The following is an 18,494-nucleotide window of genomic DNA, read 5'->3' on the forward strand; positions in this document are numbered from 1 at the left end:
TGTGACAATCAAAGTTGCATCAAGTTCTCAGTGAATCCTATTTATTATGATTGATCCAAGCATATAGAGATCCCTTATCACTATGTGAGGGATATGGTTGAAAGGAAAGAAACTCAGCTCTAATATATTTGTATAAATGATCAAATAACAGATATCCTTACTAAGCCTCTCTCCAGAGTTAACGTGGAGCACTTTAGAAAGAAACTTGGTATGGTTGAAATGTAATTCGTTGAGACCAAATCTCAACATTTGTTCTATTTGTACTAATATATATATATATATTTTAAAGATGTTTCATGTGTAAACTCTTTTGTCATTTGTGTGACTCTATGACTTTATGGGCCTCCCCTGTGTATATTACTGAAACATGATGATCTTTCTGATAATGTACAGTTGTATTCAATATTGTAAGGTGATGACTTTACAGTGTCTACTATCAGGACGAGTATCATGCTGACTTGATATTCGTAGTGATGGAACTCTAATTTTTTGAGTTTCCATTTTTAAATATGATGGAATATAATAGTGGTTTGCATTTTATAGGCCATATACATATGGAACTGAAAATAAAAGAAAGTAATGCACAAGTAATTGGGTTGAAAATCAATATTTCCATTCATAGTCATATCAGAATTAAGCATGAATGTAACATCCTTTATTACCACTGTACAAATCAGAACACAAGGAAATTAAAGGGTTCCTTGGCTTCACACATATGCACTATCAATTCCTGGAGACTTGAAGACTTCACAAAACGTTCCCAAGTCACATATTGTCATACAAATAATTTCTGAACAATGCTGTGGTTGCAGATTATAATCTGGAACCCTAGAAAATGAAATGAACAGAAACTGAAATGTTTAGCTTTTTCTTATCCTAAGCTGAGACAGAAGTACACATTCAGCTCTCTACACAACTATGGAAAAACATTGAAAGTCTAAACATTTGGAACCCAAGGATATAGTGCTCCCTTTAGAAAGATGTAATCATGGCAAACACATCATATATCAAGTGAGCAGAATCCTTTCGCAGAATCATTCATCCAATGCCTGATGAAAGACAAAATGAACGGCTGGAGAGATTTGATGGCATAGTCTGAAGAAACAATACAAGATATAGAAGCAGACATGAAAGTATTTTCAAATTAGAAACTTCATGCAGAGATATTTGTTGTAGAAGACCACAAGACTTCCAATGAAGGGGAAAATCAAATAAACGTCCATCATCTGAAGGAGAAGGTAGTGTGCTAAAAATAAAGAGTGTTTCATAAATTTGAGAATTCTTAAAACAGTGAGGTATATAGAGTATTCACCAGAATCTATTTCGTGAAATTAAGGGACTTCATAACGGTGTTTGCATAGGAATCTGAAGATACATATTTATAACTGCAACTGTTTTTCTCGTCAAACCCACAACATAGGAACCCGTCATCGCGTGGACTTTGAAATCTGCCTGAACAAAGAAGAGTACGCAAGTGGAATCGGACATGTTTGGAATGAATCTGCGATGAAGAATCCATATGCCCTCGGGAGTTTATTTAAAAGCCACGGCAATAAAATCATGATTATAATGCCAAAGATGGCCTATGGGGTATGCATGATCGCATTTGTTATCTAAAAAGATTAACTCATGCAGCATAGTCAAGAACTCACATACTTCAAGGCTATCGAAGGATATCATATTTGAAAATAAAAGCCATAACCGATTATATTGACTATTGTATCCGCTAAATCATAACTTGTTAATGAAGGAAGCCGATTATATTTGTGGTTAATTATGCAAAAGGTGTATTAATTAAAAGGGGCTGCCAAACATAGACGTTTCTTCAAACAAGAGATACAACTTTTTAATCGAGAAGAACATATATAAATTGAGAATCTGAGATTTGAAAATCTATATTTTGAAGAAGTATTTAATATCTACTTGTATGGACGAATAAGGGCTCAATATGGCTTCGTAATATGAATTCTATTATTTAATTTTATAATAAAATAAAGTGTCTTATGTTTATTTTTAAATGGCATGGAGATTTAAACTGCAAATGAATTGTCCTTTCTAATTATTTTTTGAATTTTGTATACAATTTAAATGTCAGATAAGTGGACACGGTCATTTATCATCTTAAACTCGATCATCATAGATATTGTGAAATATTAAATTGTTTTCGTATCTATGTCCAGTTTGTCTCCCTACTAGAGGAGTTAAAATTCAATCTGGGCTAATTTAAGATTGCATATATATTTGATCTGTCGCATCTTGATTATTTAATTGTTGGCAGTATAAGTGCGTAGAACATTATAAAGTTGTATGTGAAAATTCATTGAAGTTGACTCTATTGCTTGGAGGAGTAGAGGCATTGGCCTTTTTATCATTGAAGTCAGAAAATCTATATATTCCTTCCTACAAGCATCAAATTCATTATCATTCAAATATTATACAAAACATCCAACCATTACTTAGTATTCAATTTCATTGTAATTGAGTTCCAGGACCTTGCCAGTCGGAGAACTCCCAAACTTAAATTCACTTTAGAAAAGCTTTGAACCAGGTGATCAGGTTCGAGGAGAAGGTCTACCCACCTAGGTGTAGTGGAGCTTGAAGTGCAAGGGAATCGAGAAGTATTCCCGTTCATTGGCCAAAACTGATTGCGGAATCCTATCAGAGAAGTGGCAGGCTCTTGGATTTCGAATCTGCGGTTTTGGGAACCAACACATAGAATGCCTTGATAGTTAATATCTCTTAGACTGATTGATTGATATCATGCTGACTTGGTGTCTGTTGTAGATCAATTTGGTCTTAATGAGATAATCATGGTGGACATTATGTGATGTAATGTCCGTGGACATGCCATGACTTTTTATGGCGGACATCGTGCGACGTGGTGTTAGTGCACATACCATAACTAGGATATACAAGTATCATGCCGACTTGATATTTTGTATACTCCTTGATATCACATGCTAGGTGATATCTAAACCAATTCATATCTTTTTGCCTTCACTAGCTAAGAGGGAGTGTTAAATATGATAGTGTCGGTCAGTATGGAAGGATGTGAAATTGATAACTATGTATGCATACATGTATACTAGTTCACTTTGTGAATTGTTATACATTTATACATACGTATCATATTTATGATCCAATTAACTATACTTTCCATCAACGATACAACTGTGCATAATTTTGTCAAGTATGAAACCTTCGATTATCTCTTGAAATCGTGCAAATTGATCAAGCATTGTTCATATATATTCATTGTTTTATATAGATTGATTTTGACTTGCTAACCAAACAAACACTAATGAGATTGGTGTTAGAACTAGTTAATTGTTAACACCTAATTATAATCGGGGCTCTTGGAAATTAATTATGCTGAACAGTCATGTCTCCTTAGTTGATTAATCATGCCTACCTGTTCATAGGGTTATAATGTGAATGAGATCCCAAGAGAGCACCATCGAAAACAATAAATAGTACTATCTCTGCCTTTGGATATCAGAAGAAAGAAAAACATTATCTTCAAAATTTCCATCTCAAGTCTGAATAATATATTGGCATTGTGATTGCTGATACCTGCAAGACAAGACAAGATCAGTATTCTGGAAATTGAATAAATTACAGTTTGCTACTAAGTTTACTAGTACATTTACACTTGACAAGTCGCTCTTAGTCCAACCTTGAAATGCCAAGAATGCTGAGCCTGTTGACTTTCTAAAAATAGTAAGTGTCCGAAAACCCCACTAAAACAACCCTCCTTGACTAGCAACTGAAACTATCTAGTCCAAAAACTGAACTGATGCCAGAGAAAACTTTGTTAGCCCTCGAGACCAAGGCAAAGGGGGCTAGTGACGCAACGAGAATCACCGTCCTAAGAAAGTGGGCATGACAATTCTCCCTCCCTAAAGATTGCTTGCCCCCAAGCAATCCACATCTGTATATTGGAACCAAATACTTGGATCCCAGATATGCCTCAAAGCTGATACTCTGTCCAATTGTTGCGCTACATTGGTGTAAACATCATTAACCCTAGATTCGTAGAATTCAATATGAACCCAAACACCAATCAATTGGATATCAAGAATCCAAAACATCTCGTATATACTCAATCGGGACAACCTGCCATGCATTGCTATTAAGTAAGAAAATGCTCTCTACCCAAGTACCTCACTTCACTTGCAACTACACAAACCTCTAATACCAGGAGGTGGCAGGAGCTCAACAGTGTACCAACCTCCATCAAGGGGGTAGTTCGACAAATCACTCCTCTCAACTCCCTTATCCATAATCCATCTGAATGCTCCCCCTGGATCTATCATGAGGGTATTGCAACAAATGAGCAACCCATTTGTTCATTCACTGTTTTTAATCATTTCATCCATTCTCCCTATCCATACCTTGTCTTAAACCCGTGTTTTTACATCAAAAACTTGTCATGGACCCTTCATATGAAGATGTTCTTACACTATGGGATTTTTATGTAACATTTGTGTAGGCATACCACTCTACAATGCGAAGAGAACCTACTCTAGCAAAAGATAAAGATAGAAAGAAAATGAAGTGCCAATATGATCATTATCATAGCTACATTCCACCATCACAAGTAACTTCCTATTGTGATGAAGTGCGGGATACTGACATCTCATATGAACATTGAAGATTTCCTTGCGAGAGTCAATGTTGAGGCTATCGAGAATATGACATGGATCAAGTGAAGCCATATTCATTTGCTGTCCACTTTCCTCTTGGCAGCCCATGAGCCAAAATTCATTCTTGCATGTGCAAGACACTTTGATGCACCCTCTCGAACCATCAGAGATCAAGATGGTAATACTATCATTAGTCTCAATCCTGAGACTATTGATCGTATTTTTCATGTTCCTCACACTCCAATTGTCACAGACATCACAAGGCAAAAGGCTTTGGATCGGTGGAACGAGGATACCTCCTATTGCACCAAGTTCGTCAATGATAATTGGTTGATCACTAAGAGGCCGAATCTTGTTAGATGGCCAAAAGGTGTGCACTGCAATGATTTCAATGAAGAGATTAATGACCTCATCGCATTGCTCAGTCGCTTAGCAGGGCTCAAGGATTCAAACACCGTCAAACCTTAGATGTACAAGTACGTCTCTCTCATTATAAGGTAAAATGAGAATAGATTTTGGGCTGAACTAGTGGGTGATGCAATTTGTGAACAATTGGTGAATGTGCTGACTACAGGTGTGTTCAACATGAACTCCTACTTGGTGTATATTGCTGCTGTCCTAGGTTCCTTCTTAGGTTTATCAACCAAAAATGACAGGTCTGTGGTGCACGTGTGGGAATGCTATGACTAATTGCCTTTGAAGCAAAGCCGGATACACTTCCAAAGGGTTTAGGATGCCTTCTTTGGGTATTACATGTGCTTGTTTGACAAAGTACACCCAAACAAGAGAGTTTCTGATGAGGCGTGGAATAAAGTGAAAGAGTATGGTTGCATGTTTCTACAGTTTCTTAACTTCACATATCTATGAGTTGGATGTTTCAAGGGAGAGCCATACATTTTGCCTCATGGATTTGGCAAGAGAAATCATGGGGGTACAAGCTTATCAATTCAGTTTGCATCGGCTAGGAGTGGGGACTTCATCACGCAATCCCTTAAAGATTGGTGGGTACTCTTTGGATACTGTGCCTAAGGGAAAGAACATAGAGTTTGAACTTAAAAGAATCACACTGAAGAAGTTCGCATCTAGAAGTTGCTTTGACTGGAGAGGATTGAATGATAAGATGGGGAAGCAATTCCTACACATACATCACTTGGAAGATCTCTGGATTGATGTACGGACCGAGGTGGATGTAATGTCCCCACTAACTAGGACATTAATACCTGCAAAACCAATGTTAGAATTTATACAATAATAAAATCTATCTTACTATTCTACCCTTTATCCTAACCCAACCTTAAAGACGTCTCTAGATCGGGTTACCTAACCCTTAGTTATTCAACTGTCTTTTCTAGAGTGCACCCTTTGAGGTTCACATGTGCATATGTTGACACCATTAGAATATTCCTTCCATTATACTTCCTCAAGCATGTTGGTCAGATGGAGATAATTCTCGCATACCAACATTATAGAAGTTGTATCCATTAAGTAGTGTTTTTTGTCCAAATGGGTGTCACACCCATCTCTGATACCAACACTTTACCATCATCTCTGTTGTGTTAGCCAAATAGGCAGTCATACCTATCTTTGATACTGACACCAAGAGCTTGCCATTTACTTCATCGTAATTGCCAAATGCGAATGAACCTATTTTTGATACAAAATATGTGAAGCGATAACCTTGGATCATTCCATGACATTCGCAATGAATGCCCTCCACCAAGTGCACTTGGATTATAATATGACAATTCCTAAGGAGTGTCCTCCACTAGGCATTGTAGACACCTAAATTTGATTACACTGCTTTGGTAATCTAATTTAGCCATCTCTAAAGGCATCATTAATTAAATTCTTATTTAATTAATCCTTTGTCATCCCCTAGCTGATTAATTTAATTAATCATCTATAGTCCTAAATTGATAAATCAAATAATCTATTATTTATCAATTAAATCCTTTTCTCCTATCTAATTCCAAAAATCCCCATTTATTAAATAAATCTATTTGATAAATGAAATCCTCAAATTCAAAAACCCCTAACCTATCTCTAAATCCTCCATTTAGCCTAATCCACCCCATCCACCCATACTAACCAAGCTTAGCCACTAACTCACCCACCCTCATTAATGTCATCCACTTGCACATCTCTAACATCCCTAATCTAATCCTAAACCCAAGCCTAATCCACCCCCTAATGTTGTCAGATTCCTTAAACAAGTTTAAGACTTTCCTAATCCAAACCAAAGTCTCCCCTCAAAAAGCCCAACCACTAAGTCATGAGTGCTCTTACAAAACATAAAAGACTCTTACAAGCCCACTCATGACTCTTACACCCATCTTCCACACTCTTCCCTCTTCCACACTCATTCCTCTTACATCCCTCTTACATACTCAACCCCACTCATCATGCTTTTAACCAACCCTTTACCCTACCCTCTCACACTCATCCTCCTTGTGACAAGTGTCACCTTCCCATTAGTGCTAAACAAGCACAATCCATGTGCTCTCCTTTGAGTGCATCCTAGCCCTCCTTAAGCCTTCATCCATCCTTGCATCTAAGCCCTCCATCCCTCTACCCCTTAGCCTATAAATTGAATCCCATCCCAAGCCATTTCATCAACAATCTTTGAGCTAAAGTTACCATGCTATTTTGAGAACCAAAGCCATCAACCATACCCTTATAATGCCAAATTGAGAGCTCACAAAGCTACCAATTTGCCATTACCCATCTCCATTGAAGCAGCTTTTGAGCATCTTGAGCATACATCCACAACAAAAAGGACACATCTACAGAATCAAGAAAGCATGGAGTGCTTTTTCTTGTGAGGTTTGCACTTCTTGTTTTCTTCCTTTGTCTAAGCATATATGTGAATTTAGTTTTTGGTTTGTGAATGTTTACTTTATTTGTTAATGTTCTTTGCATACTAATTCTTGTTCTACAGGCATATACCTGGATCATGACATGACATTCATAACGAGTGACCTCCACCAGGTGCACTTGGATTATAATATGACAATTCCTAAGGAATGTCCTCCACTAGGCATATACCTAGATCATGACATGACATTCATAACGAGTGACCTCTACCAAGATTTACTTGGATCATAAATATTATATCTTTTTTTTAAATTCTATTATACATTTCTATTATGATCAAACATGATTATTTATTACATAATGTAATAATATATGATTATATATATATGAAAAGAACATAATATAATAAAATCATAACATTGTTTCATACCTTTGTCTTATCTTATGAGCCCACTCAAGTGGCTCCTTCCTTTTTTCTTATATGATGAAATTAAAGTCTTATATTTATAAACTTGGTATCTTTCTTAGTGCTTGTATGGTTAGTCCCCTATAATTTCGTGTTTATCTGTAATGCCCCGCTCGGAGTTCCTTGGAACAAGGATGAAATACAAGCCAAGATATATATTTTTTGAACAAGTACGAGTGCACATGACAACATCATACACGGATCACATAGGTCGCAATGGAAGACTTAACCACCATCCTGACAACCAACGAATCTCTAAACGCCCCTACCCAAACTGACACACACAATTGGAAACTAAAATTTAAAATGAAAACAATAAAAAGAATCTACGATCTGTCAGAGCATGGTAATTTAAGTAAACCCAAAGGGTACTGGAATCACCAAAAATCAGTGGAGATGCCCACTGTTTTCCGCTCGAGGACCACAAACTAACAGGTTTTCTTGTGAAGATGTGTAGCATGCCTTGCGAGAAAGTGCCTTCTGCGTGAGGATGTGCACCATGCGGCGCAAGGAAGTGCTTGGCCAAACAGCCAAAGCACCCAACATTGGTGTTGGGTTTTGCGCGAGAAAGTGCCCAAGGCCACGCGAAGAAACCCAACACAATGCGAGATCTTGCATCCTCGCGCGAGGATGCACGATTTTGCACAAGATCCCAGAACAACAAGCTAGAAAATGAAAAGATAAAAAACTAAGGGATGAAGTTCCTCCACACTGGGGAGTACCGGATCTACAATTTGAGGCGTAAACACTTGAACACAATACTGAAAGACGGAAATACAATCTAACCATCTAATAATTAGTGAAGGGAAAGTACAGAAGGTAACATCGCAATGTAGTCAAAACAATATCGCAATAACTGAAAACAACATCGCAATATGCAAAACAACCAAACTAAGTACGTGGTTCCTCCCAACCATAATAGCATCATAAGGCCATCGTGGACCCTAGCCATCCCTTGCGTGTAACATCCCAAGTTACCGATTAGATCGTCAATACTATCATATAAGGACGTCACTACTAAAACATGCTACAATCACAAGCATAAGAAAATCTAACATGCTAGAAGTAAAGCATAAGATAATCCTACAAACATGGATAACATCATCTATCATATGCTAATCATCATAGTAAGGAAATGTGTCAATATCTAACATCATCTAAACGTGATATACAAGCATCCCAATGAAAGTATAAATCACTAGAAAGCATACTCTGGAACTCGAAGCACCAAGTGAAAACATCCAACAACGGTTGCACCAAGACAAAAAATTGTCTCTGTACATTGGTCCCTAGCAGTGGTATGGGTAGTTACGCTTCCCAACCATGTGGCACTCGTAGGTTCACTCCCGCTGTGCTGATGGAGATAATGATCCAACTACAAGCACACGCAAGCACAATGTCCATGGCTAACACACACGCCAAACAATATGATGACTGAATCCAAGACCTAGACAATGCATAAACTACAGGTCCTGGTCAGAAACTCAATGGGCTACTAAGTAGGGGCTGACATCATGGAGAGTTGCTTGGCATTGGCAAGCCCAAGCTAGTACTGGTAGCTGCCCTCCCCAACAGAAGGTGCATAGTCTAGTTTTAATTATCTTAAATTTATTACCACCCAAAATTTTCATTTAGTTATCACTTAATTTAAAACTTCCTTCGCCAACCCTCTGGGTACAATGATCACCAAGCTGCAAGATGGAAGCCCCCTCCATATGTTACCCTACCCTACCCATGCTCATCCAACGATGAGTACCCGTAGGCATGCAAATTCCCAATCCAATCCTAATGATCATAACTTCCAGAAGTACCACGAAAGATTGGGACTCGCAGGTCATCCGACAAATAAACACGCACGTACTCGTGTGTGGTACACCGCCATCACGAAGATCATTACACAAGGACTGGATGAGAACACAAGGCAAAAAGTCACTCAACCCAAAATAGACTTGGGAGGACGGATGCTGCACGCATCCCAATGCAACACAAAAGTGCAACAATGGTTCGACTGACACCCAAATGGATGATCCAAGTCCATGACAACATTGTGCCAAGAAAACACGAGAAAACAGGGTGGCACACAAAATGAGGTAAAAACCCAAAAATTGGAAAACTTCGAAATTAAAACCCATTTGGTCTATGGGTACAAAGCCCCCAAAAATCCAATAATATTTGGGTTTGGACACCGTATGCAAAAACGGTTAGCATAACGGTGCGAAACCCCAAACCCCCATCCCAAAAACTGGAAAAATGTTCATACCCGACCAACTAGGTAGAACCAACAAATACAAACGGAGGGGAACACTAGTTCTCAACCTCCAAACAAACAACTACCAAAAATAGAAGCTAAAACAAAGCAGAAACAATAAAACGGGAAAGCCTTACCTGGCAACAAAAGGGTAGAAACTGAAACCTGTACAATAGAATAAAACACTGAAAATCACGGCAAAGCAAGGTCTACCCGAGCCAGATCTAACAAGATTGACCTCGCGAAATCCCACGCTCACAACTCTCAGAGCGAACAAAAACGTGATCCTCCAGAAGAGGATTCTCAGAAAAGCTCTCAAATTTCTATTTTCAAAAAGTGTGAAGTGAATAATAAAATTCCTTTTTCAATACTTATTCACTTTTCAAGTGAATAGTCAATTAGGGCAAGTAGCCAGTTAGACTAGCTAGACTCCGAATGAACCCAAACGAAAATAGGTTATTCCTCGTAACGAGAATTTACTTAAGGAAAAGTTGGCAGAAATTAAATTCGAGAAGATTTAAAGCCCAAAAACCGAAAATCACAAAAAATCACTTAACAACTTTCGTGACAATGTGAACCTCTAAATGCACAGACACGCTCACTGGTCTAGTCACATAATACAGATGAGTTTGGATTTATTAATCACCGAAAGGTTTTAATTTAAACAATTAAAATAAGGATACATTGACCATTCAAGGATGACATTGGTAAAATATGAATAGCTGAATCACTAACTCCATGTGCCACTGCCAGGGATGTAATTCCTGCACACTAAAACAGACGATCAAGTGCAATTGCATATAATATCATAGCCGAAGCAAAATGCATTAAATACTTAATTAATCCATTTATATCACTCACGTTCGCATAAAGTATAAAGAGACAAGAATGACGTAAATCACCATAGCATAAAATCCAACGCATAACATAATCAGAAAGTAAGTCCAAATACTAGGTAAAAGGGATTGGAACTCAAGAAATACTAATTGACTTGAGTGATGATGATGCTAGGAGATCAAAGGAGCCCTTACCACTGGTTCTGTGTCCTCTTGAGGTTCTTGCAACAACCTCTTCCAGATTCAATACCTGCATTAGATGAATCCCCAGATTCACCTTTGAACACAACTGTTGATGCATTTTCCAAGAATCCATTCATTGAAGATCCCATGGTGATAATACAAGCCTTGCCTATGTCATCAGCTGCACCTGCATACAAAATGGAAGACTACGAGAATGTGTTTGACACATATTCTATGTCTATTCCTTCAATTCAACCTTAGTCTTTGGTTCTGATTGATGTGACTTCAGCCCAATTTGAACAATTCATGATTGAAGTTACACATAGTAGTCCTACCCCTGCAGCCATTTAGATTGAGGCACCTGCCTTAGTAAATATAGTTATGCAAGATAATCCAATACGAACCATGGTGATTACTACTACAGCTGGCACATCTTCTTTCAGCCTTCCTCCATGGTTGAGCACCATCACATAGAAGAGGAAGAAAGAAGGAATCCCACCTGAAGAGTTTGACAAACAAGTCACCAGACTAAGGTTTTCAAAGAATAAAAATGCTAAAACATTTTCTCGGGTTGTGGTTGATGCTAACTGAATAAAGTATGCAAAAGTTGCTGAACCTCTTGTTGAAAAACCAACAGAAGAAATGCAACTTGCCGATTACAAGTTTTCCACAATTGATTTTGGCAAACAAACACGTTTGGGCTGCAGACAAGATGCTCAAGACGCACTTACTTTTGAAAAATGACAAGTGGGAAAAAAAAATGCTGAAAAGTGAGAATGCACATCTTTTGAAAACAGTTGAAGAGATAAAGAAATCTTCTTCAGGTGTTGAACATGCTTCCTCTGAGTGTATAGAAAGAATTAAAAGAAAGGCACAAATTGTAGATGAGTGGGCTGCCAATGTTTAATCACAGGGTGTTCAAATCATTTGAGATATCTACAGGCTGCTGAAGAAAGGAAAGGAAGCTGTTGCCAAATTAAGTGATATTCAAGAATCGCTTAAATGACAATTAGAGTTGTTGGATGGAGATATAGGTGCCTGGAAAAGCATGATGTAGTTTGATATGGATACCTTGTGTGACTATGAAGTCATCTCATCTGCTGAGATGTATCATGATTACAAGTACCTGATGACTAACAAAGAACAAGTTTTACAACAGCTCATGAAAGATGCAAAGGCAGCAGTAATAAATATTAACGATCAAGAAGACATGATCAGAAAATGCTACAAAAAGCTGTCATGTGGAGTTATTACTGGGAATAATGAACTCAAGAAAGAAGAGGATATTCTTACAAGGTTCACTGAAGCAATTCACTTACAACTTGAAGCGGATGATATCAATATTAGTGTGATGAATGCATTTGCAAGTTGGAAGTGTTCACTAGATGAACTACAGAGCAAAAAGGAAGTTTCCATCAAAGAAATTTCGGAAGCAGCAAGTACACATTGAAGGATCATAATGGTTGTTGAATACACAAGTCAGCCTGCTGCTGAAGTTATGTGTAACTCACTGCAAAAATAGTTGAGACTCTGTGAACATTTCAAAATTTTCATATGTTTTAGAGTAGGATGACAAAGATTACATGAAAGGAGCAATTATGTTGTAAATATAGGATAACATGTCCCTATACAATCAGCTCATATAGTCAAGTTGCAAATGCATTAGACATGCAATTTTGAATCAGTCAAATCAGTTAGGAGTTTGTTAGAGAATAAGTCAACGTGGTTGAAGAGTTCCTCTTTCCCCTCCACCTTTGTCTCTCCCATTTTCCTATATAAAGGAGAGAGCTCATTGTAAATAATCATCTTTTTCTTTATAGAAGAAAGGCTGGGCTTGTAGCTTGAAGGCTTTGTATTTCATATTGCAAATCTCTGAAGTAAATAAAGAACCAAGTTTTCCCAAACTTTGTGTTGTGAGGCTTGGAATCAATCTTTGTTTCTTATATTGCATTGATTAATTCATCTTTGTTACTTCTCTCTTTGTGAAGCATTTGAACATTTGGTGTTGTTCTTGAAGACTTTGAGCTCTAGGAAACAAGATTTCTTTAGTTTAATAGTGGCTGTAAGTATGGATAGTTAAAGACTTTGTGTTTTAATTCTTAGTATATCATTTTAAATTGAATAGTTGATAAGAGACTTTGTGCCTTATTAGCCATTCATCCTTTATTCAAAGAGGATTGATCATAGGAGACCGTGGGCTTTTATTCTCAATCACAAAAATCAAGTTGTAACTGCCGTCTTAGAAAATCACAAAAATCAAGTTGTAACTGCTGTCTTAGAAAATCACAAAAATCAAGTTGTAGCTGCTGTCTTAGAAGTTGTTCTTATGTCAGTTTCTAAGACATTAGTATTATCGTAGCAATAGGTACCTTTTGTTGATTCTCAAATAGTTGTTGTTAGAGTATAATCGTTCCTGAAAAAAGAGGAATTGATTAAGAGAACTACCTATTTGTCAATTCCAGTTAGCTCTCTATTGTAGCCACCTGTGGACCAAGAAGGGAGCCTCCCCTATTGCTGAGAGGAGAGATTTATCTCACTACACCGTTGCTTGAAATTCCCATTTTGTAAGTTGTAGTTCTAGTGACTTACAAAATTTCTAGCCAACAATGCCGCCAAGGCATTTGTGCAAGTGATGGTAGCATCTAGGATTAGAAAGTTAAGTTGAGACAAGAGAGCTCTCCTAGTGAAAGGGAGTGGATTGCGAGAGAATTTTGTTTTAATCTCAGGATGTTCATATTCCTGTCTAGTCTAGGGATCTATCTTATAATAGTAGGTCCAAGGTGGTATTGGATCTAGCACATTCAACCATATGTGGATCATGCTAGATGATGAGAGTCTCTTGGAGCAAGATATCTTCCATGATTGGGACCATGTGAGTAGGGTATGCTTCCATGAGAGAGGGAGTAGCTAGAGGATCTTCTTTAGTTGACATCGAAGGATCTTGGTCATATTTGTTCAGAGGGAGTGCACCATGTCGAGATGGTTTCTCTAGTGATTAGGTTTACTTCCATTCAGACCATGACTTCTCCAGTTCTTTCATGAGATAGAAGTTGCATCAGTGAGATTTGATGGTTGATTTCTTCTTTTTGGAAATTGTAGTAGTAAGAGGACTGTGATTCATGGGATGGAGTCCCATGTATATAGGTTAGAAGGCCTCTATGTTGCCACCTATGTCGTGATATTCTTGATAGATGAATACTTGGTGAGCTTGGAATTCACCAAGAGTGATGTAGACTCCAACCTTATATTTCATGATAGGTCAAAGCATGTGGAGATCAAATATAACTATATTAGAGATATGGGGAAAATGAATGCTGTTCAGTTAAGGTACATTAACATTGCTCAGATGGTTGATATTCTAACCAAGCCTCTTGCCAAAGTGAAGTTTTTGCATTTTCGAGACAAACTTGGAATTGTGGAAAATGAAGCCCTTGTTGAGAGAGTCTTACCATCAACGATTTCTAGAGATGTACAATAATGCATTTCTTCTCTGCGAGGGAGAAGTTGGAGGTGCAAGCTCATGTTAATACATTCTTCTCCGTGAGGGAGAAGTTTGATGTGTAAGCACTTAACGCATTCTTCTTTGTGAAGGAGAACTTTGAGGTGTAAGCCCTTGTTCCACCCTCTAGGAGTAGCTATGGTGGATGTCATGTGAGAGACTTCATGACTTAGCAGTTGCGTTTATTCATCCTTTGGGAGTAGCTATGGTGAATGTTATGATGGGATGATAACATTACGTTGAGTGATTCCATGATGGACACGTGTTCAAGCATTTCCCTACATGGGAGTAGCCATGATGGATCTGTCCTCTAGGAGTAGCTCTGGTGGATGTCATGTGAGAGATTACGCAACTTTGCACTTGTGTTTATTCACCTTGTGGGAGTAGCCATGGTGAACGTCATGATTAGATGACATCACATTGAGCAATTTCGTGATGAGCACTTGTGTTCTTTTGCATTTTAATTCATGGGAGCATCCATGATGGACCCGCCCCTCAGGAGTAGCCATGGTGGATATCACCACATAACTCAAATATCAAGAAGGATTCCTCCTTAGCTAAGAGGGAGTGTTAATGTTAATTGTACGTATGGTTTGATTCCTTTAGGCCGACATAGATAACATAAAGGTTGTGATAATATAATTATTGTGATATAATAATTATATTGATAATGTTATTGTGATAATATAATTATATTTGATAATATAATTTTTGTGATATAATAATTTTATTGACAATATAATTATTAAACTAATGGGGCCACATGTGAAGGGTGGTGACTCTTGGTGAAGGGGCACCGCCGATAGGTATAAAGGAAGATTGAATCTTCCTCTCTTGGCAATTGAAATACACACACCAAAAAATAACACTAGCAGCAAAATGAAATATTGAAAAGAAAGTGCAGACAAGAGGTTTGAGCTATTTCTCTGTCAGTGTTGTATTTCACTCTATTGTGATGGATAAGGGGAAAAAATAGAACATGTGCAATGGATTGCAGATGAGTTCTAGAGATTCCAACTTAGCTCAAATAAAGTAAATGATTCATACTTGCATAATATACACATAATAGATCTCAACAACCTTTATATATTCCTAATAACATCATGTGGTACATGGCTATCAGTTCCTAAACACGTAATAGCTTCTCATGTATCTATCACAATATCTCAATATATTATGCTCTTATCTCTCTTTACATATATATTCACACCTCCCTTATATCACATACATTCCATCACGATATTTCACTTATCAAATCTTCTATTCCTATGTGGCACAGAAATATAGGGATATGTCCATCCTAATGTTTCTTTAATGATATGCCTCGTTAAAGGTGCTGCAGTTTGGCTGTAGGTACCACTCTGTTGTTTCCTTGGCTTACAATGTCTTCAATTTGTTCTGCCCTACAGGGAAATGCATGCTTTGGTTGCGGTTTCACCCTTGGCCTCCATTAGGATGCCTTTTTTGGGTTTTCACAGTAATGGAAATGGTACGGCTGAGTCTTGCCAGCACTACCATATTTTCAAACAGGGTCCTTATACTTGTCATCACCTCTCCTATTTGTGGATAACATTTTGTTTGGAAAAATAAATTAAATATTAGCATGATGAAAATAACAGAAAAAATATGAAACAAGACCCTAGCAGTATTAGAAACTAACTCAATATCATTACAAAATAGTAAATAACTGAATCCTGGCCCTAGAGTCTAAAATGTTTGAATGAATGCAACAATTATTTATTTATTTTTAAACAGAAAAATTTTAGTACGTGTTGAGTGCAGCTGAATTAGAGGTAACAAAGTTGCTAATTTTTCACTCCCCACTTCCAAACACCTCAAGTAAATGTGCTAATATAGTGCTGAAAAACAGATTGAAGAATGAAGAATGGTGGCTTTTTGGGCAAGCTGACATATTTGAGTACCACGCAAGTATTTGCCAAGTTTTACATATGGGTTCACAAGTTATTGAATAACTTGCAGGTTTTATTTGATTCACAAGTACTCACGAGCCATGCCAGTAGCTCACTATATTTTAGTCTATGATTTATATTACCTGAATGCCGCATTTTCTTGATTATTATTTGAGTTAGCATTTTCCATGGTGAAGATGAGGTTTTGTCTCAATTCTTTTTAGAAATAAATAAGTTTTCAAGACTAGAGCAAAAATATCTTATTGATTCTCATTGGCAGCATGAAATAAAAAGATTAAAATACATTTGTGAGGTTTCCAAACTTATAAAAGTTAGTGTTCTCTAAATCTTTCGTGGATGCAGGCTGGGGCACCTGGCCGTTCTTGGCAAGTTCTGTTAGCAACTATAGAACGTGATGGGATTGGTGGCTTATATGCAGGATATTCTGCTACAATCCTCAGGAACTTGCCTACAGGTAATCTAGGCAGTTAAAGAATTCCGGAGAATATTTCCATTATTGAATTCAAAAGTTCCTGAGATTGTTGATAATTTAAATTGCTATTGTTCTAACTAATGAAGATTTTAAACGTTAAAATTGGTGATTCTTTTCTGTTGCAATCTTAGTTTGTGAAAATTAAATATTTTTGTTTAATCCAATTGGTGAACTTTTTTTGAGGAAAAACTGATAAATTCTAGTCTACTGGCAGTGATAGCAACTAATTTTTTTGAAACTGCAGGCGTGCTTAGTTTCTCATCTTTTGAGTATCTGAAGGCTGCAGTTCTGAGCAAAAGTAAGAAACCCAACTTACAGCCAATGGAGAGTGTAATGTGTGGTGCATTGGCTGGGGCTATATCTGCAGTCCTTACCACCCCTCTAGATGTTGTTAAGACAAGGCTTATGACTCAGGGAGTAGGAGGGAATTTGGCCAGTTCATCTGCTGCTTACAAAGGCTTTTTGTCCACTTTCAATAGGATATGGCTTGAAGAAGGGTGGAAAGGTTTGACACGAGGAGTGGGTCCTCGTGTCCTTCACAGTTCTTGCTTTGCTGCGTTGGGATATTTTGCATTCGAAACAGCCAGACTTGCCATATTGAGACTTTACACTGCGGGAAAGACTGCTGCCCTTGAAGAGCAGGGCAATCCTACTTGATTGCAAGCAGTTTGTTTTTGTCACATTGCAACTGTATGTGATGAACAGCTATGGGAAGACCTTGCTCTGGTCTATTGGTTAGGAACCCAAAGCACGATCTTAATTTGAGTTCAATTATTTTTCTAGGAATTAACTACATTAGGGATCATTTTTTCAAGCAACATAATGTATACAGCATCTTGGGAAAAGTTTATAAGCTTTGAAAGATTTTCATCTCATTGTTGAGCAATCCTCAGAATATTTTATCTTTCGTCTTTGAAAATAATATTCTAGGTGGGAAGGATCTCTTGAAGAGAGTTTTTATTTGCTAAAATATTCCTTTCTCTTAGAAGTGCATTCCAGACAATAACTCCAGAAGCAGGTTAGCTATTGTATTTTAGTGGTGAAGTTGCTTTTTATCCATAGGTGGTACATACAGAGGATATTTCAGTCTTTCTTATCTTCAAGAAGTCAGTTGAGGTTGAGTTAATGTGTGATTATGTTAGGCTTATTTGTGCAATAAAATTTTCCAGGTTACGAAATCTACTGCTCCTTTGTTCTTTATATCCAAGATTTTCATACAGAGATCAGTGGTAACGCATATCTGAGATTGTCGGTTCTTGTTACATGGTTAATGCAGAGAAGAGTCGAGCAATAAAGAGAGGAGTCCGCAGAAACAAAACTATGTAAAAATCTCAAGTAACGAAGGGAGGAGTCCCAAGAAACAAAGCTATGTATCAGTAGTAAACATTCCGTTAATATT

General features: G+C 37.4%; 1 protein-coding gene across 1 annotated transcript in view; it reads left to right on the forward strand.

The window, feature by feature from the left end:
* Positions 1-18,273, forward strand: part of MFL1 (Mitochondrial substrate carrier family protein) — a 73,919-nt gene extending 55,646 nt beyond the window's left edge. The window contains exons 2-3 of the mRNA XM_089798288.1: positions 16,966-17,077; positions 17,340-18,273. Of these exons, the coding sequence (XP_089654414.1) occupies positions 16,966-17,077; positions 17,340-17,752 (525 nt within the window). The 3' untranslated portion in view covers positions 17,753-18,273. The remainder of the gene's footprint in view (positions 1-16,965; positions 17,078-17,339) is intronic.
* Positions 18,274-18,494: the final 221 nt, after the last annotated feature.

This window comes from Cupressus sempervirens, chromosome 8 (genome assembly GCF_028749045.1).
Source record: "Cupressus sempervirens isolate cs-2001-9-10 chromosome 8, ASM2874904v1, whole genome shotgun sequence".
NCBI classification, from domain to species: Eukaryota; Viridiplantae; Streptophyta; class Pinopsida; order Cupressales; family Cupressaceae; genus Cupressus; species Cupressus sempervirens.